Below are 27,473 nucleotides of genomic sequence, written 5' to 3'. Positions count from 1 at the left end.
GCGTGGGTCAAGGAGACTATCTTGTTAGCATATCAACTAGCCTTAGAACCCTTACCTGCCCCGATTAGGGCACACTTCACACAGGCCATGGCTATCTCAGTAGCATTCTATAAGAGTGTATCTATGACTGACATTTGTAAGGCCGCTACGTGGTCACGTCTCACTATCTTCATCCAGCACTATCCTTTGGATGTCCATTCCAAGTCTCAAGCGATGTTTGGTGCCTCCATTCTGTTTTTCATTAAGAAATAAAGTTCTTTTCCTTGAGTCCTCTGGTACAGAGCCTGATTTCAGGGATAAGTTAAATATTTTAGCAAGGAGGTCGGCAATTTCACATTTGAGTTCTTTGAGGACTCTTGGATGGATGCCATCCGGCCCTGGTGATTTGTTAGCTTTCAGTTTTTCCAAACAGTTTAGAACATCATCCCTTGTCACCTAACCCCCGCGATCCCATAGGGATCAATTATCCGATATTGTGGTACAGCCGTGGAACAGAACCCCTGCAGATATTGAGGTCCACCTGTACTTCTCTTCAGTTCAGTGCTACTTTTTTCCCCTTGCCCCAAATAAAGGGCGACACAGCCATACACAATTTTTTTGAGAGGGAGACTTGTTTGGATATAATGGTTGTGTATAAGTGTGCAGACTAAACCATTCAGTATGGGTGTCTGTGGGACCTTTTCCGGGATTTGTGAGCATGCAAAGGCAGCAATTCTATACCCAATTAATTGGGAGTAAGCCCCGTTTAATTCAATGGAACTGGCTTAATTCAGAGAAGGCAACTATTGCACTTGTCCCCTTTCTGGATGCCCATGCCTTTCAGTTCTATGAGTTCATAAATTAGTGAAGAGCAAATTCCATGTAAAAACTCTCTGATGTGTTATGTGTTGAAAAATAAAGAACTTCCACAGTGTTATCCCTAGATGAAAGAGGGTATGTTTGAACTAAGTATATTGTGAAGTTCTTGGAAGGAACTAAATCTAGAATTACTTCAAAGCTGAGTATCCCTATAATTATAGGCTTTTGGCATAGGGTTGTTCCTAATCTGTGCAATGAAAGATGCATATGATACACCTAATTAGCATAGTTCTTATAATTTCTAGCACTGTTGCCTCACTTTGCCTCTTGGCGTATATTGGAGACTCCAAAAGGAAGAGCAGTAGAAGACCCTGTGTGTGTAACAGAGAGAGCAAGAGAATGCACACCATGCATAGAATGTTGTGCAGACATCCAGGCTTTTCTGGGCTTCTCTCCCTTTTCATATCTCCCTCCCCAAATTAGCTCTTTGAGATCAGGGGGTCCTTATGGAGCAGCATTCAACAAGGGGCTATAGCCAGAAAGGGAAAACCTACAAACTCCCCGCATGTACAGGCAGACACTTGTACATGAGGCTCTCTGTTTCTGTCAACCAGAATGTAATCAATCAGTGGCTGAAATCCAACTAAATTACTCAATGGAAGTTCTTTTGAAATTAAGTAGTCCTTTAGAGTGACCCTAGAGTACAGTAGTACTATTGAGTAACTTAGACTCTGTCAGCCATTTGATTTAAAATTGTATCCAAATAACACAATCTAATTACACAGCATATAGGGATATAATGAGGAGTCATACCCTCAACCCCCACCCCAAGTGACACAAAATTATTCTACAATGTTTGTTTTTGACTAGATTGTTTTGTAGCATAGATACAAGACAATATCCAGTGTAGGTGTGTCTGTTCAGATCTCTCTCTCAACTGACCTGGGCTCTGTAGTGGGTGGATGGGTGTTTGAAAAAGAAAGGGACACTGCATGGCACCCTGGAAGTCTTTCAGTACAGTTGGAGTCATGAAGTAAACCACACTTGCTCCACTTCAGCCCTCCAACTCTTATGGATCACAACTCCCATCATCCCCAGCCACAGTGACCAGTAGTTGGGGATGATGGTAGTTATTGTCCAACAACTGCAGGAAGGCCAAAGTCCCTGCCCATAAACCTTACAAGCTTTTATCCACAATTCTGAGCCCTACTAACTTTGAAAAAATGTAAACAGTATGTAAAGTAGTTGGCTTCCTAAACTGAATAAAATTGATATATAAATTGGGAGATTCCAGGCTTTGGTGTCAATAAACAGCACGATATTCCCTATCTGGGAACAAAACTTTGTCCTTTCTGAACTTTTTAGGTTGGTAATATTTACAACAAAAACGACTAATGGATGTTTTCAGTAATAGCGCTGAAGAGGAGGACAGTTCTGTGAACCAGTGGCATTTGAAGAATGTCGTGAATTTGTAATATTAAAAGCATGTGTGCCCCTTTTGCTCATAATTTCCATGAATCTTCAGAGTAAGAGTTTGTCACCAAATACAAGCTATTTTGGAAACCTAAAAGGTGTTTACTGAAAGGCTTATTATCTGCTGATAGCAGTGTTTGTGTTTTCCCGAACAGCTGGTGGTGTCATTTAGCTGTCACAAGCATAACGTGGAAGGAGCAAAGCACTGTTGTAAGGAAGGGAATGCTAAATATAATCCACATTTCCCAAACCAACAGGCTTAATGTTGAATTCGGTTGTCCTCAATTTGACTGCAGTAGAAAACAAATGTATAGGGTCAAATTGTGTGGGGAGGTGGGGGGCAGGTGGCTGTGTGTAGTTTTAATGAAGTTGGCTGTATGTAGTAAGGTCTCTTTGCAACCATAACTTTTTAATTCTAATAGATGTTTATGTGCAAAATTGTATCCTATGCAAACCCTGTCCCCTCTATATGTATATATAGATATTCAACATTCTGTGACAAGAGAAGGTTAAATTCTGCAGCCCGTATAAAATATGTTCTATTAGTCATCGGGTGGGGCAGGACACCAAAGCTCTTCCACTTGACCACTAGAAATCCTAGAGTCTGCCTCCCCTTAACTCAGCTTCATAGAGTTCGCCAGGCATAAGCTCAAAAGCATGTGGCAATCTTTGCAGTCATGGAGCTAGAAGCATTAAAAGAAAAATGAAATCTGAAACTTTCTGGATGTAGAATTCTTCAGCCAACACCAAATTCTGATGTTCTTTTGTGGTATTTTGAATATACACAGCCCTGTCTGCACGTGACAATTATAGCCACTTTTGCAATACTCTTTAGGGAGGGAATAAGGACAATATACAAGTAAAGTTCTGTGAGAATGTCATGTCTCTGGGCTTTGTGTTAGATCACTATTGAATGAGAATATATTTCTAAATTCAGCATAGCAAAATGACAAGTGCAGATTTGGTAGACTCTCATTTTATTTGTGGCAAGCCTGCAGGTTTTTGTACAGTTGACTCATTTCATCAGGATCAATGAAGGAATGTGTGTAATGCTGAGAGAGTGAAAAAAGATCACTGCATGGCCTAGGGGAAAAATTGACACCTGCCAAAGAGTTATCTATGTTAGTAGTACCAACCTTTTATGTCTGTCCCAAATAAAGTTCAGAGAGCATAAGATGGTGCCACTGCAGTGTACACTAAGTGCATATTCTGTGTGCTTCCTAATCTTGCACTTTGGGGTGACTTTGAAAGTGGCACAAATCTCACAGGCTTTTGTGGATAAGAGCTGGAGGGTCTATGGGTCTGGTTATAACATAGTTATGGGTCAGATCTGTATGCCTGCCTGCCTGCCTTTCCAGCAGTGTTCTTCCCCCCATTTCCAAAAGCACTGGAAGAGGGTGTGAGAGCTAGAGGATCTGGATCATGATCCATTGCAGTCATAAGTATGGGTTCTGTGCCTGCGTGGGACCATTCGGGCAGAATTGACTAGCTTCTCGAAGGACTTAGCCCTAGGGGTGTGCACAGAACCGTGGAACTGCGGTCCGGCACTGGGGTGGGGGGTTCCTTTAAGAGCGGGGGGAGGGTTTACATACCCCTCCCGCCTCTTTCCTCCTCCGGCTTATTGAAGCCTTTTCCAGCCAAACGAGGGAAGGGGCGGCAGGGAGGTATCCTGCCGCCCCAATACTAACAAAATTACGGGCGCCGGAGGGGGAAAGCGGCGGGGGGGGTAAGTAAATCCTCTCCCGCTCTTAAAGGAATTCCTCCACCCTGAATCACCCGAACCGAACTGCCCATGTCCGGACCGGTCTGGAGGCCAGTAGAATAGCCTCCGGACCAGTCTGGACACATCACTACTTAGCCCTGCCCACTACACATCGTGCACTTTTTCAGTTTGGGTGGGTTAGTGTTTTCTCCTCGGTTCCTTTCTGACCACCATTGTGTCCGCACCTTGGACAGTGAGTTCCTCAGATTGGAACAGTTTCTGTGGGGAAAAAATAGATATTTGCTTAGTTTTTACTTTATCTCTGACTCAGACCGGACCAGACTATATTCATATATCTCTCTCTCATATATATATATATATATATATATATATATATATATATATATATATATATATATATATATTCTCTCTCTCTCTCTCTCTCACGCACACGCACGCACACACACACACACACACAGTTTAAAATTATATTCTAAACGAACGGACGGTTTTCTTGGTAGTGACTTCGGATACTGGACGGCTTGGACTCAGAATGGACTCTCTGCTACTCAAAATATTCCTGTTATTTCATTTACCTGCTATGGAAAAGAAAAAGACCTTTAACCGTCTCTACTGCAATGCCAAACTCTCCTTAGCCGATGACCACGAACTTTGCCTATTTTGTTTGGGGGAGGAACACAACACCTCTACTTGTAGAACTTGTCTAACTTTCTTTCGGTGGAGTCCCAATATCAGGCTGGCAAGTCATGCCTTTGCATGGTGGAACATAATATTGGATCGCTTGGTCCTTTGCATAGAACAAACGTGCTACACAATAGAGCTCATGACATTGCCACTCTTGCATCCTGACTTTTGATGGAAGAGGTCCAGAGTCTCTTGGACAAAGTGATGATATCACCTGTTCGGGAAACAGATCAGTGGTGGAGATTTTACTCCTGCTACTTCCGGGGTCCAAAACAGAACAGGGATCATCGGCCAATCATGGACTAGGGATGTGCAGTCCTTTTCGGGGTCGAATCGAACCACCACCACCCCCGGTTCCGTTGGACCGGAACCGGACTGCCGGGTCTGGTCCAGACTGGTCCGCAATTTTTTGGGTTTTTTTGTTTTTAAATTAAAGTATAATCTAAATACCTTTAGCCCCTTTGGGGGGCTTGCTGAGGCTGTGGGGTGTGTGTGTCTGCGCGGGTTCCCTCTCAACCCACTGGCCTTCCTCATCATTGGGTATCTTTATATTTTTGCCCCTTTCGGGCCTCCGTACGAGCACGCGGCCGCCATTGGCATGTGCCAGTGCCCTCTTCGAGGCCGTACAGAGGCCCGAAAGGGCCGAAACTACTAAAATACCTGGTTGCAGCAGTGATGAGGAAGGCCGGCGAGGGGAGAGGGAACCTGTGCGGGACACCTCCCCCCCCCCCCGCGGCCTCAGCAAGCCCCCCGAAGGGGCTAAAGGTATTTAAATTATACTTTAATTTTTTTAAAAAAATTGCAGACCGGTCCAGAACCGGACGGGGGGGGATTCAATGGGGGCCCGACCGAATCTGGCCAGTCAGTTCCATGCACACCCCTATCATGGACCTACAGTGGCTGAACCCTCAGGTGGACGTGAGCAAGTTTTGTATGGTGACATTGCCGAGCATCCTCCTTCTCCTCCACGGGGAGGAGTGGTTTGCTATGTTGGATCTCCGAGACGCATACTTCCACATCGGGATCCAGCACAATCCCAGGCAGTGCCTCAGGTTCACGGTGGGGCACCAGATCTATCAGTACAATGTTCTCCCATTTGGTTTGGCGACAGCGCTCCATGTATTTACCACAACTTCAGCGGGGATGCCTTCCAATTCAACTGGGGTCAAAAGTTGCTATACATCTTTCGTCCTTACCCTCAGTTGAACAGAGTTCTGGCAAAAATCCTGCAGGAGTCTGCAGATTGTATATTGATTGCTCCATGGTGGCTTCAGCAGCCATGGTTTCAACAGGCAGACTGTTGAAGGGTTGCCACAGATGTCTGCTTCAATGCAAGGATCTTCTGGTACAGGAGGGCAGAAGTCTCTGTCATCTTGACCTGAAAACCTTAAACCTGACTGCCTGGAGGATAGGCTTTTGAATGACATCTTCCTCAACGATAGGAAGAAATCTACTCGTGTCAACTACAACAGCAGGTGTAGTTTTAAGCTGTATGCACAGAGGCACGGCTTTCTGCCTCATTCTGCTACTTCTCGCCAAGTCCTGCTTGCTATACCTCACGAACCTGAAGTGGCAGGAGCTGGCCAACGTTTCCATCAAAGTTCATCTGGCCGCTATTTCTGCTCATCATCCTGGATTGGATGGAATGATAATTTTCTCGCATCAAGACTCCAAAAGATTCCTAAAAGGTCTGAACAACCTCTGCCTGCCTAATTGACGGCCTACTGAACAATAGAGGCTTTCCCTTGTTCTGTCTGCTCTAATGGACTCTCCTTTTGAGCCCATGGCAATGGCCCATCCTAAACTTGTGGCACTAAAAACGGCCTTTCTATTAGGCATAATGTCAGTTCAGCAGGTCAGGGAACTAAATGCCCTTCACACTGATGTTCCCCTATACTAAATTTCATGAGGACAAGGTAGTGCTTCGCCTGGACCCTGAGATTAGGCCTACAGTGGTCACAGACTTTCACATCAACAGCAACATCGTCTTACCTACCTTCTTCTGGGATCCCATGATGGCTCTGGAGCGTTCCCAGCATTCCTTGGATGTGAGGCGAGTGGAGAGCTGGTCTTGTGGTAGCAAGCATGACTTGTCCCCTTAGCTAAGCAGGGTCCACCCTGGTTGCATGTGAATGGGAGACCAGAAGTGTGAGCACTGTAAGAGATTTCCCTCAGGGGATGGAGCTGCTCTGGGAAGAGCAGAAGGTTTCAAGATCCCTCTCTGGCTTCTCCAAGATAGGGCTGAGAGAGATTCCTGCCTGCAACCTTGGAGAAGCTGCTGCTTGTCTGTGAAGACAATACTGAGCTAGATAGACCAATGGTCTGACTCAGTATATGGCAGCTTCCTATGTTCCTATGACAAAGCCCTATAGAAAGACAAAATGCCTCTTTGTTGGTTACAAGGGCAAAGTGAAAGGATGCCAGATTTCTAGACAGACTATCCCACTGGATTGTGGAACTAATCTTTCTGGCTTACGAAAACCAGAAAGTGGAGCCCCCAAAGACCGTACGGGTTCATTCTACCAGGGCTTATGCTTCTTCAGCTGCCCATTTGCCTGGCATTAAGCTCAAGGACATCTGTACAGCAGCAACTTGGTCCTCTGATCATACCTTTGTTAAGCACAATGCATTGGACCTTCACTCTGCAGCACAGGCCAACTTCAGGAGGGGTGTGCTGAAAAGGTCTTACGTTAGCATACTACATCCACCTCCAGACTGACAGCTCATTAGTCACCCACTCTTATGAGTGCAAAGGATCAAGATCCAGATAACACGTTGCTCACCTGTAACTATTGATCTGGAAGTGGTGTGTTGCAGTCAGAAGAGCAAAGTGACAAAACGGATGTCTACAGAGTATAGACATGACCTACCTCATTGAGCTGTGGACTGGTTCCATTCAATTGTTGTATCCAAATGTTGGTCCTTCAGGAACTGAGGAGAAATTGCTGACACTTCCAAACTGAAGTTCACCACGTGCAGGGGACGGAGCTAAGCACTTCGAGGAGATAGTAAGTTCTGCCCGAATGCTCCTGCACAGGTGCAGAACCCACTCTTATGACTGCAACAGATCACTTCCATATCAATAGTTACAGGTGAGCAACCTGTTTTTCCATTTGTACTGTACTCTTGACTAACAAGCAGAAGGTTGCTGGTTCGAATCTCTGCTGTTATGTTTCCCTGACCATTGGAAACACTTATATTGGCAGCAGCGATATACTCAGATATTGAAAGGCATCATCTCACACTGTGCAGGAGGAGGAGGCAATGGTAAACCCCTCCTGTCTTCTACCAAAGAAAACTACATGCCTTTCTGGGCACCAGGAGTCTAAATCGACTTGACGGCACACTTTACCTTTACTGTACATTTACTGATGGATGTTGTCTCATGACTTGACTTGTGGCACCATTCCCAAAAAGCTTGGCTTATGAAACCCACTTATGAACTCTCATATTGCAACATTTCATTGGGGAAATTGATTTTATATCTGCTAATATGGTTTCTGAAGACACTGCCTTAGAATAATGAACACCCTTCAGAAGCGGAATGCTGCAGTGCATTATAGTACTTCAATATAAATGGTGTACATCTGTCATTGGGGAGGAGCAAACTGTGGAAAGGAACTGTAGTTAACCCCATGTGGTGATTTATGTGAGAAAGCCAGCTGTTACAACTTAACCAGCAGTGAAATGACTGAAAACAGTCACCCATTGGAATCTTTCTAGAACATATTATTTAGAATGTGAACAAAAAGCATATCTGCTCAGTTGGGTTGAGGGTATGGCATGCTTCTATAAGAATGTGAAGTTAATTATCTCAATTCTGACTTGACTGATCCATGTTTAACTGGAAATCAATTTTTCCTTCAAGGAATCCTATGCATGATTATTGTCCTGTGTTGTGTTTAGTGTTCATTGAGATAACTCATATAGCAACCAATAATCTAATTTGTGTTTAGACTTGCTGCCGTATGAGTTATGTTGTGTGGACCTACTGCGCTCAGTTCCTCTCGGGGTCTTCCTCCACAGGCTCCTCCAAGTACTGTGCAATGCATTGCGCAGCACTGGTGGGCCTGGTAGGCCTAGCCTCCTGCAAACCGGGCAGGTTGCCATGGCACACCTGCTTAAACCACTGGGATGATTTAGCGGGAGGAACGCCTGTTGGTGCCGCTGCCTGGGATGCTACACCGCTAGACTGGGAAGAAGGGGTGGGAGTTGAAGGGCCTCCCACACTGCTGCTGCTGGGTGTAGGTCATGCACGCTCGGGGAGGGGGGCACACCATCACCACTCCATTGGTCTCTGCTGGTCCTAATGACTTCTTCCTCCCTAATTCTATTGACCATGAGGTCCCTTCCACCTGGGCAAGTCATCTGCACAAACGACATTGCCCTTGATGGGTTGCAGAGACAAGACAGGATGTACTCTTCTCTGTCACTCAACCCATCTTCCAGCCTGTCAACAACCCCAGTCCTCAGCTTTCCAGCCAGAGCACCTCTGGTGTGGTCAACATGGCTAACAGGTAAAGTCAAGGAAGCCACAAAGGAGAAGAAGTCTTCCTTCCAAAATTAGAAGGCCTGGCCAAATGAAGAGAACAGAAAGGAACACAAACTCTGGCAAAAGAAATGCAAGGGACACGTAGGCAAAAGAAATGCAAGGGACACGTAGGCAAAAGCATCAAGGGGAATGGAGGAGAACTGGGTGATGCCATCACATTTGTCGCCAAACCAGCAGCAGAAGCAAGCGCACACAGTCACACTAGGGAAATGAGGGTTTAAGCAGAGGGGAATGTGCAGGGGGCGGGGAGCAGAAAAACAGGCAAGCAGAAGGGGACTGAAGGGAACAAACACAGCACAAGTCTTCAGGCAGACTCTCACCAACAAGTAGCAACAAGCAGCACTCAGCAAGCCAAGGAGGACTGCAGCAAGAGTGATTTTGCAGGGCCAGAGGCTTGCCTTTAAATAGAACTTGAAATTACCTCCTTTTGGAGCCCCTACCTTTGTCCTGCTCCCTGGCCAATAGAGTGCCAGTTCTCAAGGAGTGGCACCACTGCAGAGCCTACCAGAGAGCCAAGTCTTCTGGCTAATCAGGGAAGCATGAGTTTGACAAGTGAAATCAAGCAACAAAAGTGACACAAAATGGAGGATAGCACCTAAAATTGAGGCTCGGGCCTTTGAACCGCTTCAAACCGAACCAGGTTCAATTGGTTCGAACTCAGACCGGTATTGCCAATGTAATGGCTGGTTTGGTTTGAATTCAAACCTTCAAACCGTACTGGTTCTAATTCAAACCTATTTGCACATCCCTAAAAATTGTTGCTAATTGTCCTCCCTAACGGTTAAGGGAGATGTTGAGCAGCCTGAATTTTTTTATTGCCTATGGTCACTCTTCACATCAAGGCCATCACCTTTGGTTCGTAACTAAGCTGTGTACATGTTTTTGTTTTAAGCCTATCCTGCTCTATCTGTTAATCAGACTACAGAGAATAATATCCAGAAAGTATAGAAAAGGAGCTTAACTGGCAGATATATTCAGTGCATGCTAATGACCACCAGTACTGCCATGCTATCTCAGTAGCTCCCAAATATGTTGACAAGGGGATCCACCAAAAGTTGTTTATATTTATTTGTTTTAAAATGGGGCATCATAAAAATAAGAATCACAGATCAGTATATGAAAATAACTCATCAGTTTCTTATAAGTAAACATGCGAATCAATGTTCAGATTCTCAACAATTTCTTATAACAGATCTCCGTAGCAAATAATGTATGCATAATCTTTTGTGTTTCTGCTGCACGTAGTGATCTTCTATATATTTGTCCTGGTCTGATAATCAACAGCAAAGCTTAAAATCCTATATGCTGATGTATAGATCCAAACACAGTATCTTGCTATGTTCCTTGTATGTCAGTTTTAGATCCTGGTTTATTTTGAAACTCTGAATAGAATTAGCCAGAATTTCCTGCTTAAGCTGTAAAGCTAAGGGGTGTTGCTTCAAACCAGGAGTCATTCATGATTCTGCATTTAACATCTGAACAGGGCCAATACCTGCTTTCTGTTGTGAGGAGCCCTCTAAGTGGTATCGTAAACAGAAAGGTAGTAGAGAGTGGCATATAAACCCAAATTTCAGTTCTATTCAAAGAATGGGATAATGAGGAGAAATGATGTACTGGGCTCAATATTGAGGCAATACACACACCAAACAAGAGAAAACTTGAAGAATTTTCAATTAGTCTTTACTGCTAGTTTCTCTCAAACCACTGCACACACCCCTCTTATCTCCTCTTTAACTTTTAGTGGATTAATTGAAACTAGCTGTCCTGAGCGTAGAGCATCTGCGCCTGTAGTTTGCCCTTTGTTCTCGGCCCATTTCGGTCTGCCCGCCACCGCTCCCCTGCCCCCCGCTGCTTCCCCCTGCCTCTTTCTCCCAGCAGCTCACTCGTGAACTCTCGTGAGAGCTGCCACAGATGGAATTAGCAATGGGTACATCTTGGAACAATATAGATAGATACTTGCCTAGCATTAGCTACCTTTTGAAGTAAAAGGGAAACAAATGATTATGATTCTGGTAGTTTTTCTAGTGCACAAAATGACATTATGAAGCAGTTTGCACAGTCAAAATCTTATGTGAATGTTTAAATGTGTGAGATACTGCATTTATTTTTAAATAATCAGAAGATCTAGTAAGCCATTGGGTAATATCTTGTAAGCTGTCTGGGTTTTCCTGCTTCTGTCAAGTACTAAGACAGTCTGGGATTTGGTTGCTGTTGCTTCTTGGTAGTATCAAAATGAGACATAGTTTATAATAATTAAGCATTGTATATTTGCCCAGTTAAACAAATATGCAAGAAACTGAAGTTGATGCTTCATGAAGACTCATTTGCTAGAAAGTATTTATTTTAAGTAACTATTAAGACCCTAACATGAGTGTGAACTCCTTTTAAATTGATGGCTGACATGCTGACTAACACAGTGTGCGTGTTTGTTCCAGGAACCTTCGTTTAACTCCTCCAGTCTTTTTGTGCACATACTGATAAGAAGGGACTAATGAGGGTCCACTGTGTTTCCAGTCTTGCAGAACATTTTTTTCCTGCTTTCCATTAGGCTTTTGAGATCACCTGGCATTCTGTGTGTGTCCGTCCATGTGTGTGTCCTATCAACTTCGCAATGCCTGGACCAGTATGAAGCAAATCGGGTACAGTTGTAGGGAAACCTCAACAGCGTAGATTGTGGTGATGTCATCCACCCCTGTCCAAGATGGCAGATGCATATACTTTTGAGGCAAAAGTGGGCCAACTTGTGAACTGCCTAACTGATTTGAACCAAATTTGCTACAGCTATAGGGACACTTAGGGATGCCCTAATGGCATGATGTGTGATGGTGTCATCCATTCCAATTCAAGGTGGCATCCAGGTGAACATCTGAGGTGCAAGCGGGCTAATTTTTTGGCTGTCTAACCAATTTGAACCAAATTAAGTACAGTTGCAGTGAGGGACACACAGGTACACCTCAATGGTGTAGTTTGTGATGATGTCATCCACCCTGATTCAAGATGGCAGACACATAAACTTTTGAGGCGCAAGTGGGCTATCTTGTGGACAGTCTAACCAATTTGAACCAAATTTGCTACAGCTGCATGGACACATAGGGATGCCCCAGTGGTGTAGTTTGTGACAATGACATCCACCCCAGTTCAAGATGGTGGACATGTGAACTTTTGAGACACAAGTGCACTAACTCGAGGACTGTCTAACTCATTTGAACCAAATTTGTCACAGTTGTAGTGAGTGACACACAGGGACACCTCAGTGGCGTAGTTTGTAATGTCATCTACCCCAATCATGCAGATGCATGAAAATTTGAGGTGCAAGAGATCTAACTTGTGGACCTCAATTTGAACCAAATATAGCCCAGTTGTAGAGACAGAGAAAGGAAAGTAGGCTGACTAGTTCTTGCTAGAACAAGTTGTTGGAGTTTGAGCCACGCTCAAAAGTAGTATTCCCCTTGCACAAAGCATGCACACAGAAGGTCTGGAAAAGCTGTGCAAGGGCTCCTAGTACATCCTCACAAACCTCTTAATGCATGTGTTTCATTTGACAGGATGTCACTGACACTTTCTTTCAAAAACTCATCACAAAATGTATTAATTCAATAAACTAGATCCTGCCATCAATATAGCATCAATGTAGTGATAACACTTCTCTATTTTTACCAGTCTCTGACATGGTGAACGTGTTAGTTATTTTCATTCAGATATGACAGTTAGAAATGAATCCTTTGTGTTAGTATGAAGATGATTAAGAATGCATTTTTAATGGTTCGACTATTCTTTTCAGATTGGTAGATACAGGAGAACCTCGTTACTTGTGGGGTTTCTGTTCCTCGCCTACCACCACAAGTAATGAAACCGCAAGTAACAAGGCATTGTTCCTATGCGGAAAGGAGGGTTAGGCTCCAGAATGCTCAAAAAAATTGTAAAGAAGCCAAACACACACACACACACACACACACACACACACACAAAACTACTGAAGTGTGCTCCACAGGGTCTCCTTGTGCCCAGGAATGCCACCCAGACTGTGAAATGCCCCCCAAACCAGAAAAATTACTTGAAAAATGCTTGTTCTTTTAAGGAAAGAGGCAGGAAATTGTGAAAAACAGCAAAAAAAAAAAAAGCACTCTACCTTGCTCTGTGGGGTCTCCTTGTGCCCTTCATGTGCCCATCAATGTCTCCCAGATTTCCAAAAGCCCCCCAAAACTTCAAATATATTGGGGGGAAATGTGTTTTCCTCAAAGAAACAAGCCACAGAACGGCCCCTCCTGACAAAATGGAGGGCGGAAGTGATCTCAGCAGTCACTTCCGGCACTCTAGGAACTGTGGAGACATGGATTTTAACCCTTTATTATCCACAGATACTTAAATCGTGTGTCAATTAGACACCAGTGAATACATGAAACCACGGATATAGAATCTGCGTATAACCAGGTTCTCCTGTACTGCATATAGAATAACACCATTCTGTCTATTGTTTATTTAAAAAAAACTTGACTAGTAAAGTGTAACATCTATACATACATTGGCAAGGATTTGTTTCCTGAGATTTATTTAAAAGTAGCTGCCCCCTCATCCTCCAACAATGCAGTATATTTTCCACTCCTTTTCTTCCTCATTTGAATTTGGAATAGCGTTTGCATGCTGCTAGTATAGATAAAGATATACCAAGCTACTGGAAATTACAGTGTAGTCTTGTCACTTTTAGCAAAAGTGTTCATTATTTGCTTGTGATTAATCAGTAATGCTAGTTCCAGTAATAGATAACCTTTATGAGTAATTGCAGATGTTTCTGTTTTGTTGAAACTTTGTTTTTCTAAAAGTGGGTGAGGAGGTTACAAGGGCAAAAGGCAGCTTTGCTCATGACAAATGTAAGGAATAGTAAACTTCATTGTTAGGCTTTTAAACACATTCCTTATTGGCATGTCCCTCTTTCTCCAATTTGGGTTTTATTGAAATCTTACTATAAAAGGGTCATCATGGTGGGGAGGCTAGATCAGATTTCAGAGAGAAAACTAAATTATCCATTGTTAGTTATGTCTTAAAGTTTCACTTCTCTCTCTCTCTTTAGGTTCAGTCAAAGAAAGAAGAACCTTTGACACCATCATTGAGCCAAACCATTCCAACATTTTATTTCCCTCAAGGATGTCCAAAGGAAAAAGTGAATATAGATGCTGTCATTGCTAAAATAGAGAAAACTTTCTCTCAGTTTCCAAATGAGCGAGCAACTTTGGAAGACATGGGTAAAGTTGCAAAGGTGATTTGATCGTTTTCTCTTCTTTGGTGCATATCTGCAGGATAATAAGAATGTCAAATATATTTACGCATTTTAGAATGTGCTTTGGGAAGACAAAAGTCCTCATGGTGGTATTACATGAACCCTAATGCTGTGTGATCTTGTCCCAGGGAAACGGATCCTATCCCATTAGCAATAAGCATGACTAGAGTCTGTATCATGCTACAAGACTTGCATGATATCCAGTGGCAGCATGCTTCTTGTACAGCTTGTAACTTGCTGAGGTTTGATTATAAATGGTTGTGCACAATAAGGCTTTGTGGTGTGCTATGAATTCAGCACCATGTTGGAGTAGAAAAGTTGCATCCTAAGGATTTCAAGTGAGTTATGGTCCACTGAGTATCTTCAGTAGGTTGACATTACATGAATTGTGTATTAATGATAATTACACATTCATTTCAATAGAGTTGTATCCTTTGAGATGCAGATAAAGTGACAATCTCTGTCCAGTAAGGCTCTTTATGCTTTGTGCTGTGGTATATACCTATCCAGACATCTTTGGTAGCAGTTCCTCTTCAGTGAGCACAAAGATTTTGTTTGAATACGTCTTTGTTCACTGTTTGCAGGGGGCACCTTGTGTGCACATGTAACAAAAACAAACAAACCCATCCTGTTGAGTGTTCTGAACTCAGGGTTGTCACCTGAGCTTTAACTGTGGAAATTAAAATTTAGAATTTCTGTTTCTGGTGATATCATTTACTGCAAATGTTGGGAGCATTTGAGACTCAAAATGCTTAACACAAAAAGGTTTGTGTTAAATTGTAAGACAAGAATGGATTTAAATCTTGAAAATGATATGTGGAGAAGCTATATAGGATTGCTGGCATCTCTAATAGCACTGTTTCACTCAATTTTTATAGTGCAACTCATTGCTTACAACTGTGGCTGTATAATAAAAATGAAAGGACAATTTTGCTTTTTCCAAAGTGTTGGCATACTTGTAGGTCTTTAAATTAGTAACCTCAAATTTGCTTTTGTTGTTCTTTGCCTTAATTCTAGGCCTGCGAGTGTCCTCTTTACTGGAAAGGTCCCCTCTTTTTTTGTGCTGGAGGAGAACGAACAGGATTTGTATCGGTTCATAAATTTATTGCAATGTGGCGGAAGTAAGTGTGTGGTTTCTTTAACAAGGCAAATATTTCTTAAATTGAGACCTTTATGTATGAACATTATTGTGTTAGCTTGAGGAATACCTTGTGACACCTTTTTCAGAGTATATTTTGGCTTGATATTAAACCATCATGCTATCTGATGTTACTAGAATTCCACTTTTCAACAAAAAGGTCACAAAGCTGTTTACATAGCAGAAAGAATGAGAAAACATTTCCCAAAGGACCTCTCAGTCTAGAAAGTATAGATTAATTATTTCAAACTGAAGCTTAAAAATGAGAGGCAGAAAAGAGATGACTGAATCTGGCGGGTGGGGGACGTGTATTGGAATACATGGTACAGTATAACAGGCTTATTTGTAACATAGTGATGTCATTTTAAGGAATTTGGATCAGATGTTTTGTTCATATTATAGGAGGTTACAGTTTTAATCTTTGAACAATACTTGTGAATCTTGAGCTAATTTCCTGCTGAAAAACCTCCCATACATGCACAAATTAGACAAATTATGCATTTCAGGTTACTACAGACCTGTCATGATGCTGCTTCCAAGTTTGTTCATCTTCTAAAAAGCCCTGGATGTAACTATTTGGTACAAGAAGACTTCATTCCATTTTTACAAGTAAATTATTACATGTTCTTAACTACTTTGTGTCTCAGAGATAACTGTCCTCCACCCAAATACTTTACTGACTCAGCTAACTTAACTGTAAAAAAAAATAAAAATTGGACTTTATTCCTTTCTCATTGACACTCACTGAAGAATCGAAAAGCTGAAATGTGGCACCTATCTGGTTCCAGCAACCAGCTTGCTAGAACAGTTGGAATAGGAGACAAATGTTTTTCCTCTTGTCCAGAGCTGATATAAAGACTATTCCCATCACCTCTGTAGCATTCAGTCCTTTTTAGCCCTTACTGAGGTAACGCGTTAGCCCTCATAAGAACAGTCCTGCTGGATCAGGCACAAGATCCATCTAGTCCAGCATCCTGTTTCACTCAGTGGCCCACCAGATGCCACTGGTAGCCTACAGGCAGGAGTTGAGGGCATGCCCTCTCTCCTGCTGTTACTCCCCTGCAACTGGTATTCAGAGGCATCCTGCCTTTGAGGCTGGAGGTGGCCTATAGCCCTCTAACTAGTAGCCAATGATAGACCTCTCCTCCATGAAGTTATCCAAGCCCCTCTTAAAGCCATCCAGGTTGTTGGCTGTCACCAAATCTTGTGGCAGAGAATTCCACAAGTTGATTATGCGTTGTGTGAAAAAGTACTTCTGTTTGTTGGTCCTAAATTTCCTGGCAATCAATTCCATGGGATGACCCCTGGTTCTAGTGTTATGTGAGAGGGAGAAGAATTTCTCTCTATCCACTTTCTCCACACCATGCATGATTTTATAGACCTCTATCTTGTCTCCTCACAGTCGTCTTTTTTCTAAACTAAAAAGCCCCAGGTGTTGTACCCTTGCCTCATAAGAAAGGTGTTCTAGGCCCCTGATCATCTTGGTTGCCCTCTTCTGCACCTTTTCCAGTTCTACAATGTCCTTTTTTAGATGTGGTGACTAGAATTCTACGCAGTACTCTAGGTGTGGCCGCACCATAGTTTTGTATGAGGGCATTATAACATTAGCCGTTTTATTTTCAATCTCCTTCCTAATGATCCCTAGCTTGGAATTGGCCTTTTTCACAGCTGCCGCACAATGAGTCGACACTTTCAACGAGCTGTCCACCACGACCCCAAGATCCCTCTCCTGGTCAGTCACCGACAGCTCAGTTCTCTTCAGCGTATACTTGAAGTTGGGGTTTTTCATCCCAATGTGCATCACTTTACATTTGCCAACACTGAACTATATTTGCCATATTGTCACCCACTCCCCCAGTTTGGAGAGATCCTTTTGGAGCTCCTCACAATCTGTTTTGGATTTCACTACCCAAAAGAGTTTAATATCATCTGCAAATGTGGCCACCTTGCTACTTACCCCTATGTATAGATCATTTATTAATAAATTAAAAAGCACCGGTACCAGTACAGATCCTGGGGGACCCCACTTCTTACTTCCCTCCATTGTGAAAACTCTCCATTTATACCTACCCTCTGTTTCCTGTCCTTCAGCCAGTTAGCAATCCACACATGTACTTGTCCCCTTATCCCATGACTGCTAAGTTTTCTCAAGAGTCTTTGATAAGGAAATTTGTTGAAAGCTTTTTGGAAGTCCAGGTATACTATGTCAGCTGGATCACTTTTATCCACACACTTGTTGACACTCTCAAATAACTCAAAAAGGTTAGTGAGGCAAGATTTACCTTTGCGGAAGCCATGCTGGTTCACTCCCAGCAGGGCCTGTTGTTCTATGTGCTTTACAATTTTATCCTTGAGGATGCTTTCCATTAATTTGTCTGGAATGGACATTAAGCTAACCACCTGTAATTTCCCAGATTGCCCCTGGATCCCTTTTTGAAAATCGGTGTCACATTTGCTACTTTCCAGTCCTCCGGTAAAGAGCCCGATTGCAGGGATAAGTTATATATTTTAGCAATGAGGTCGACAATTTCACATTTGAGTTCTTTGAGGACTCTTGGATGGATGCCATCTGGCCCTGGTGATTTGCTAGTTTTCAATTTTTCCACACGGTTTAGAACATCATCTCTTGTCACTTGTATCAGTTCTTTAGCCTCCATCCTCAAAAAGCCTGGTTCAGAAAGAGGTATATGCTCAGTATCCTCTGCCATGAAGACGGACACAAAGAACTCATTTAGCTTCTCTGCAACCTCCATATCTTCCTTTCACTCCCTCATTGTCATTTGGACAGGCCTTCCAATTTCAGAAGGAAGTCTTCTTCCCTTTTATGGCTTCCTTGACGGTACCTGTTAGCCATGCTGGCATCCTCCTGGACTTAGTGGTACCTTTCCTCCTTTTGGGTAAACAATATAACTGGGCTTCTCATGTTGTGGTTTTGAGTAAACTCCATTTATTCTGGAGTGAAGTGACTCTCCTGAGTTCAGCTTTCTTTTCACCATACTCCTCATTTTGGAGAAGTTTCCTCTTCTGAAATTCAAATGTTTGTGTTAGACTTCCTTGGTGATTCTCTCCCCTCATGTATGCTGAATTTGATTGCACTATAGTCACTGTTCCCTAAAGGGTCGATAACACTGACATCACGGTACTGGGTGCCATTCAGGATTAAGTCCAAGGTCACTTTCTCTCTGGTTGGTTCCAAGACCAACTGTTCTAGTGCACAGTCATTCAGTGTATCTAGAAATTTGACCTCTTTGTAATTACCAGACTGTGAATTTACCCAGTCTATGTGTGGGTAATTGAAGTCACCCATTATTACTGCCCTGACTCTCCTTGAAGCCTCCCTGATTTCCTCCTGCCAGTCACTGTGAGTGTTTTGATCCGGAGGGCGATAGCACGTCCCCAGTAGCACATTTCCTTTCAGGACTTGTATTGTCACCCACAGGACTCCGGTCCTCTTAGGTTTCCTGTCTTGTTAGATTCTATCCCTTCTTTAACATACAGTGCTGCTTCACTTCCAAGGCGCCCCACCCTGTCCTTTCTACAGAGTTTATATCCAGGGATAACAGTGTCCCATTGTTTCTTACTGTTCCACCATGTTTCTGTTTTGTCCACTATATCTATATCTGTGTTAGCAACCAAGCACTTCAGCTCACCCATCTTGGCTCGGAGGCTTTTGACATTGGCATATAAGCACCTATACACTGAATCTCTTACCTGAGGTATGCTATCTTTCTTTTGACTCTTTGACCAGCTGGCACAGCCTTCTGTCTGCTCTTTATGTGGTTTGGCTCTGTCCCCTTCTGTTTTATCTGAATCCTTTACACCCTTGCACTCTAAAAGATGGCGTTTTCCAAACCAGATACTGCCCAGCTGCTGTCGGCTATTCCCCAGGCATCATTTTAAAAGCTGCTCTGCAACCTTTTTGATTTTAAGCGCCAGTAGTTTGGTTCCATCTTGGTTCAAGTGCTTTTGTACAGGCCTTGCTTGACTCAAAATGTATCCCAGTGCCTAACAAATTTAAACCCTCCTCCTGGCACCAACGTCTCATCCACACATTGAAACCCCTCAGTTCTGCCTGTCTCACTGTACCTGCACATGAAACAGGTAGCATTTCTGAGAATGCTACCTTGGGGGTTCTGGACTTCAATAGGCTACCTATCTGCCTAAATGTGGCTTCCAGGACCTCCCGACTACATTTCCCCACATCATTGGTGCCGATGTACACCACGACAGTTGTCTCCTCCTAAGCACTGCCTAACAGTCTATCTAGATGCTGTGTGATGTCCGCAACCTTCGTACCAGGCAGGCAAGTCACCATGTGGTCAACACGTGGGTCACAAACATATCTTTCTATACCTCTAATGATCAAATCACTCATTACAAGGAGGCCCCCACCCCCTCGGAGGTGTATCCCCTGTGCGAGAGGATATAGGCTCATCATCCACTGAAGGTGTCCTTTCTTAAGGAGCATTTCCCTCTTCCTCAGACTGGATGTTCTCCTTCCCCAAGATCTTCTTTCTCCCCGACAGCAGAGGAGCTATCAGCTTTTGAGTGGGATGCCTCTACCACGTCCCTTAAGGTCTTGTCCACATGCCTCTCTGTCTCTGAGCTTCTCCAGATCTGCCACCTTGGTCTTGAGGGAATAAACTTGTTCCCTGAGAGCCAGGAGCTCCTTGCACCAAGCACACACCCATGTCTTCTGCCTATGGAGCAAATATTTATTTTTTTATTTGATTTGATTTGAATACTGCCCTTCCAAAATGGCTCAGTCATACATGTGACACTCTCTGCAGTACACTGGGAAGTGCCCCCTCCCCTGCTGGCTCTCTATCTTCATAACTGTTTTTTTTTTTTTTGGCAGTTTTACAGTATTTAGAGATAGTTTATTAGACCAAGATAGGTCTCAGCTGCATTGGTCAGCTATCTAACTGTCCAAACTGCCTTTCTCAAGAATATGAGGGAGGGATTAGTATTTGAGGGAGGAATATGTACTTACCTTCTCTTCTCCACTGGGCTCCTTGTGATCACGGGACTTGTTTCAGGCTCCCCTGCACACTTTCCACTAAACTCCAGCAAAACTCTAATGCCCTGTTTGCTGTGCTCCCGGGCCTTGCTCTCTTATGTAGAGAGTAGGCTTCAAACCAAGACACAGGAATGTGGCTCACAGAATGTGGGCCCTCCTACAGCCCTAGATGACTCCACCCACTCCAGGCAGGGAGAAACAAAAACTGGATGTCATAGGGCCCCCAATGGTAGCCCTGGCAAATGCTAGCCCTAGCAAATAACAAACACACAGACTAGGACCTCTCCCTTAAAGAGAAACCAGTCTGTATCAATCAGTCTTTATCCATTCTTATCCCTCCCACCCCCAATCTGATTCTCTGTCACTCTTCCATCTTGCTGAAATGCCCTTCCAATGTCACTGCATTTATGCATATTTTTCAAATTTGTATTTGTTTTCTTTCGAAAAATGAAGCCTCTCTTTGTAAAATGGTTGAAACATTTTGATTACAACAGATAACTGTCTACTGTATACATAGTATAAGATGTCTGATATTAAACCTTATTATTTGATAAAATGGTTTCATGAAGGAACTGCACATTAAAATTCTGTGTTGACTATATGGCAATTAATACCAACTATATGCCTGTAAATTTTGTTTCTCTTTTAGGATGTGGTTAATAGTCATCCTAGTCTAGTCTTCTTAAAAGAAGCATCAGAATTTCATTCTCGATACATTACCACAGTAAGTGTATTGTGTATTCAGTATAAAAATGTTTTGTCATGGGACCAAATTAGATGGCATATCCATGTCTAAACACAGATCTGACCTACTTACATAGAAAGCAGTGTGTAGAGTGCCCAGTTTTAAGCAATGAGCCTTCACCTCTTCCTACAGCTTGCTCCTCTGCAGCCCATCCCTCTCACTGTGTTTTCCTAGGCCAAGCACACTTTTTAAAAAAATTATTTTATTAGATACATTTAATATACCGCCCACTCTGAAGACTCTGGGCGGTGTACAACAACAGGCAAACAGGCAACATTAAAAATTACATTAATAATTAAAAATTATTAAAGAACTAAAGTAACTACCAAATGAACTACAGGGCAAAGGCCTGGCAAAAAAGAAAAGTCTTCAATTGCGATTTGAAGATTGGTAAGGAAGGTGCTAGCCGGATCTGTAGCGGGAGAGAGTTCCAAAGGAGCGAGGCAGCAACCAAAAAGGCCCTTTCACGGGTCCTAGAGCCCCGAACATCTCGGAAATCAGGGACCGACAGAAGGGCCATCTGAGCTGATCTAACTGGACGGGATGTAACTGGATGGGAGAGGCGGGTGTGAACGTAGACAGGCGGCAGGCCCCACAAGGCTTTGAAGGTCAGAACCAGGCCCTTAAACTGAGCTCGGAAGTGAATAGGCAACCAGTGCAATGACTGTAGGAGAGATGATACCCTGTCATATTTTCTGGCACCCACGAGTAGATGAGCCACTGCATTCTGGACCCGCTTTTGTTATTAGAGCTTGGCAAAGGAGAAAGGTGCCATGAGATGACAGACTGCAGGAAAGTAAGCTGTGAGCAGGGTTTATTACTCTTCAATTGGGCATCCTTTTTGCTATTAAAAACAGAACCCCTCCTTCCTCTTTCTATGTATGTGGGGCACAGCCATATAGATCTGCTGCCATTATGTATATATATAAGCCCTTAATAATTACTACTATATATTTTAAATGGTGTCATTGAAGTATGTAAAGCTTGTCTATACAAAAACATTAATGCTGAGTTTGAGTTAAGAGTAAGCTCAGAAACTGATAAATGGTAATTTTCTTCCTTTAAAAAATTCTAATTCTAAAAAATTCTAAATGTATTATTTGGCAATCAAGTCCAATGGGACCAACTTTCAAGTAGTGTGTTTATATTGTTAGGCTTCTTTTGCAATCTGTTCTGGAGCTGAAGTTGTGTTACAGTATACCCTCTCTTTATTCTCACAACCACCAAGTTAGGTTAAGAGACTGTGCTTTAACTAAGATGCGCACTTAAGTGATGACTTGCATCTGACCCTTCCCCATAGAAATCCAGAAATTTCAAGAATGAATTGAGCAACTATCTGGAGCAATAGAAACACTCCTTGGTGCAGGCTGCATTTTAATTCTGTTCAAAACCTACACAGATAAGACCTTTGTACCACATAAAGGTAGTCCAGGCTTAATCTTCCTTTTAGGGAAATGTTTTGTCTTGGGACGAAATTAGGGAAATGCAGTGACTGCTTCCTCCTTTCCCTCCAAAGTCTCTGCTTGGTACAGCCAGTTGGCACAGGTATGTATACCACATGATTACTCAGTCCACCTCTCTATTCAAAATTGAGGTAAATTTGGAAGGAATTTTTAACAAGTGTAAAGTAACTGCTCATTTTGAATTGAAAGAGAAGAGGAGAGGGCATAAGCTGGGAAATGACGCACTTAAAAGTAACAGAGAATAAAATAAATTGCATTAACATTATTTATTGATTTGAATGTATCTAATTCAAGATAGCAAGTACTTCTGTAATATTTAAGTACTTGGACCATGATAAGGAGTGCAGTTGGTACACAGTTCATATTTTATTTTCTTGCTGCAGGTAATACAAAGGATATTTTATACAGTAAATAGGTCTTGGTCAGGAAGGATCACTTGTAACGAACTCAGAAAAAGCAGTTTTTTACAGGTATGGTAAATATACAACTTTTTGAGTGAAAACCGAAATGTTATAGGTTAACTGTTCAAGTAGATGATACTGAAATCAATGAGGGCTACAGTATTGCAAGGATTCAGTTCTTCAATGTTTCCATTTTGTGTACTCTTTAAGCTTGAATTAACACTGGTGCCATTAAGTCTGGCATTTAAGTTTGATAGCCTCCAGCAGTTTATACCATATTTATGCAGATCTGGTGATATCGTAAGAACATAAATCCTTCTTCATGAACCCCGCCACCTGTTATGATAATCAGAGGAGTACTGGTTGTAGTTACCACTGGCTCATCTGGCGGCCCAAAACCAGGCTCTCTCTAGAGTTGCCCCAGGGCTCTGGAACACGCTCCCAAATGAAAGCAGAACCTCCCCATCTTTGGCTGTTTTTAAGTGACTCTTGAAAATGCACCTATTTTATTAGGATTTTAGTTTATAATGTGCTAAAGTTTTATTGATACTCTAATTTGTTTTATATGCTTTACGGTTTTAATTGTTGTGTTTTAAATTTGTAAACTACCCAGAGATTGTATATGGGACAGTAGATAAATATAATGAATTAAAATAAATAAAATGTTGCGGTGCTGGACTGTTACACTAACACTGTTACTTAGGACCACTTTGTACAAACATGTAGATGTGTCTTGTGAACCACGTATTCAGATGTATTCTTGCATCAATGTGGTGAAAGCCTCACAATGTGGATAACACAGTGAATTCCAGCTACAAGCTGCCACTATAACCAATGAATCATATTCTCTTAAACGTAATCCTGTATCATGAAATCTTGCTCCACAATACCATTATTCCAGAGTAGGTCAGTTGGTTCTGTTAGATGTCCCCTATTTGTTCCATACTGCAGACCCTACTATAATGGTATTTTGCACTTCAGGATGTGTAGTGGTGACCCCTGCTTCTCAAGCATGGTGCTCTGTGCACCATGAGAACCTATTGAGAATGTGAATTGCTAGCTAAGAGACATTACAATTTCAGACCTAACAGTAATGAGGATCCAACTCCAACATATTAGTGTTTGGCTGCAATGAATATGAACACTCTCTCTCTAGCTTAACCCATGCAGAGCATCTGCATGCTAGTACTTGATTGCTCCCCTCACCCCCTGCCACAGCCCCTCTCACCTCAGAGATCTCTCCACCCTCACTTGAGCCACACTCCTGCTCCTCTGCCATCTGGTTGCTTCCACCCCCCTCACCCCTCTTGGTTATGGCTGCAGCGTTGCTGGCGCCCTATCCCCAAGCTGCAGCCCCCTATCCCCAGAGACCTCCTCACCCGGGCCCCACTCCTGCTCTTCCCCACAGGAGCAGCAACAGCAGCTGTTGACCGGACCCTTCCTCACTGCCACTGCTGCCATGGCCGCTCGTTCCCCTCAGGCTGCTGACAGACCCAGGCCCATCCCTCACACGCAGAGAGAGACGCAGAGACTGACAGGCGTGCGTGCACACACGCAGAGACAGGCGCGCTCACACACGCAGAGACGCAGAGACAGGCGCGCACACGCAGAGACAGGCACGCGCGCACACAGATATAGATATATGATTCTCCTAAAGGCAATAATCAGAGGTGTGATAACTGGTGAAGTGCATTTTACAAACTAGCATCCCACATTCATCACATTTTTTGTTTTGATTTCCTGTCAGTTTTCTTTGAAAAAGGAAACCATGTCTAGTTTTGGATGATGTTCCGCATTCTGAAGTGCTTGGAGGATGATAGTCCAGAGCAGTCCGTGCTTTCTTATGTTGATATCTATGATAGCAAAAGAACAAGCACAGCCTCATCCTTGCAGACGATTGTTCCTAGTTGGGATGGTTGAACATTCTGGCAATGGCAGAAAAAGTTGAAAAATGGCATCAAGTTGGAAAAGTGTCAATAGCCACTTTCATTTGTAGCTGTACATTTTCATCAGGTGGTCTAGATTGTTGACCTCATCCTTCATCATGCTGTAATGCATAATAATGTGTGGCTTCCTTTCCACCATATGGTGCATGGTTGGAAACAGAAATATGGCCTTTCCCTTCTTGGGTACATATGATACCAATGTATTTTGTCTATCGAAGTCAAACCACAGATCATAGTGGTTCTCTATGAATGTGCTTGCATCTCTGGGAGCACCTCTGGTGTGTGTCATAATGCACACATAGATCAACAACTTGCTTAGGAGAGCCTCTGCTAGCTCTGCGCTGCTAAAAAAAATTATCCCTCACCACATTTCCCCCCAAGTATTGTTCCATGGTTGCACAAGTTACAGTGCATCATGCAGGCCTCTTTGTCTTTGTTGTGGTTCTCCACTTTGCTTCCCCGCCTTCTCTACCTTGCTTCTTCCTGTCAGAAATTGACTGTTTCTGACACACCATGAGTAGATTTTAATTGCAGCTGTACAGAATTTGGCTACTGGGTGTGAGACATAAATGTGTTTATCAGAAAGAAATAAGTTTATATAAAATAAAATTCATCCCAATTGTTAGGGTATCTAAGAATGAGAAGAGCAATATATTTGGAATGCAGCACACAATAGAAAGAACAATACAGAAGTACATGGCCAACTGTCTCATTATTTTCATTTCCACAAGGGCACCGTCTCTCCAAATAGGGAACTCTCCTATACCTACCCTCAAGTTCTACAGAGGGCAGCACATCCAGCTGAGCCAATGTCAGGGCTCTTCTGTGTGCTGGATAGAGCAGGTCATACAGATATTTAGCTGGTTTTTGTGAGGGCCTGATAGCTCCAAGTCTTGCGAGGCTTGGTGTACTTGTTCAGTTTGTTTGGAATGTATTGCTAGAAGGAACAGCACCTTCGGAAACCTATTAACTGAAGTTGGGAATGTAGCGCTGCTCAAATAAACAAGGTCCAGATATCTCTAATGGGTGCCAGCTTGTCTATCACTCTTATCCTCTGACATGTGGCTTTATTGTCACATTTTAAATAACTAGTGGTGGCCTCAGTCTTGGGCTCATTGTGTACAGAAGTAGGGATGCCCTGAACATGCCTACAGTTCCTGCAGCAGTTCATGATTGGCATGAAATGTATCAACCAGGACTAGTAGGCCAAGATATGCTTTCAGTTCTATTCGGTCAAGGGGCTTCCAATTTCCTGTTTTCTCTGGATGGCTCTCATTTCTTTGCATGAATGCACATTCGGCCTCTTGGTTTTCCCTGAGGAAGTGATCAAAATATATGCTGTGACCACAAGCTTCAAGGTTTGCTCCATTGTGTCCCACATGCTGTCCCTGCATGTCCATGTATGATGTCTGCATTGGACCAGTGTTGCATTGGTTGTGGTGTTGTAGACTATCTTTTGTTGTTCCTACCTCTGATGTAACCCATGATTGTAGTATCTTCACTGGCAGGTGAGCAAGGTCAGCAGACTGTCCATGCCTTTCACTTTTACAAGTCTGTGCCCTTCTACCTGGAACCAAGCTTAATCCCACCACTTTTGTTGTACTGTATCATACCAGGGGAAGTGGGAAAAGACCAAAAGCATCTGACTAAACAAAAACACTGGATCTGACGTTCTGGGAGGGGTTAGTTTCATCTGTCAAAACTAGGGAGCATAGAAGTGTGCAGTGCCTCAGATTGATACTGTCACCTTTCCAGGCCAATTGAGCTTGCTACAGGAAGTGAAACTTAAGTTTCTAAAGAGAACAAAAGCTTAATTTCCTACCCCAACTTACTTAACATTGGGTTTAGATAGAGAATAGATGGAAACACAGTGCAGTCTGGGGTGGTTTTCTACCCAGTATCCTATTTTTACTACTAGAGTGGTGAGTGGCAATACTTTTGGAAATGCAGTAACTTGCATGGTTCTGCTACAGTTCTGCTCCCAGGCGTCAACATTTTTCCCATACAGGAAAAGGGTTAATGACCATTTTTCTTTTTTGTCAATAGAACGTGGCATTATTGGAAGAGGAAGTAGATATTAACCAGCTGACTGAATACTTCTCTTATGAGCACTTCTATGTAATTTACTGCAAATTTTGGGAGTTGGATACAGATCATGACCTTTATATTGATCCAAAGGATTTAGCTCGGCATAATGATCATGGTAGGACAAACAACAATTTAATTTCAACTTGCAGGGTTTATGCTCCTAGCTC

General features: G+C 42.9%; 2 protein-coding genes across 4 annotated transcripts in view; one reads left to right on the top strand and one right to left on the bottom strand.

Moving 5' to 3' along the window:
• Positions 1–13,488, bottom strand: part of LOC128349835 (uncharacterized) — a 69,311-nt gene extending 55,823 nt beyond the window's left edge. The window contains exon 1 of the mRNA XM_053306901.1: positions 13,360–13,488. The gene's annotated coding sequence lies outside the window, so the exon portion shown is untranslated. The remainder of the gene's footprint in view (positions 1–13,359) is intronic.
• Positions 1–27,473, top strand: part of PPP2R3B (protein phosphatase 2 regulatory subunit B''beta) — a 73,146-nt gene that overhangs the window by 33,276 nt on the left and 12,397 nt on the right. For all 3 annotated transcript variants that reach the window (XM_053306897.1, XM_053306899.1, XM_053306898.1), the window contains 6 exons: positions 14,299–14,484; positions 15,523–15,626; positions 16,150–16,252; positions 21,313–21,387; positions 23,255–23,341; positions 27,265–27,421. In XM_053306897.1, the coding sequence (XP_053162872.1) occupies positions 14,299–14,484; positions 15,523–15,626; positions 16,150–16,252; positions 21,313–21,387; positions 23,255–23,341; positions 27,265–27,421 (712 nt within the window). The remainder of the gene's footprint in view (positions 1–14,298; positions 14,485–15,522; positions 15,627–16,149; positions 16,253–21,312; positions 21,388–23,254; positions 23,342–27,264; positions 27,422–27,473) is intronic.

Source organism: Hemicordylus capensis, chromosome 3 (assembly GCF_027244095.1).
Source record: "Hemicordylus capensis ecotype Gifberg chromosome 3, rHemCap1.1.pri, whole genome shotgun sequence".
In the NCBI taxonomy this organism is placed as follows: domain Eukaryota; kingdom Metazoa; phylum Chordata; class Lepidosauria; order Squamata; family Cordylidae; genus Hemicordylus; species Hemicordylus capensis.
Note: the sequence above shows the minus strand (reverse complement) of the source record. Positions and strands in the feature narration are given on the sequence as shown.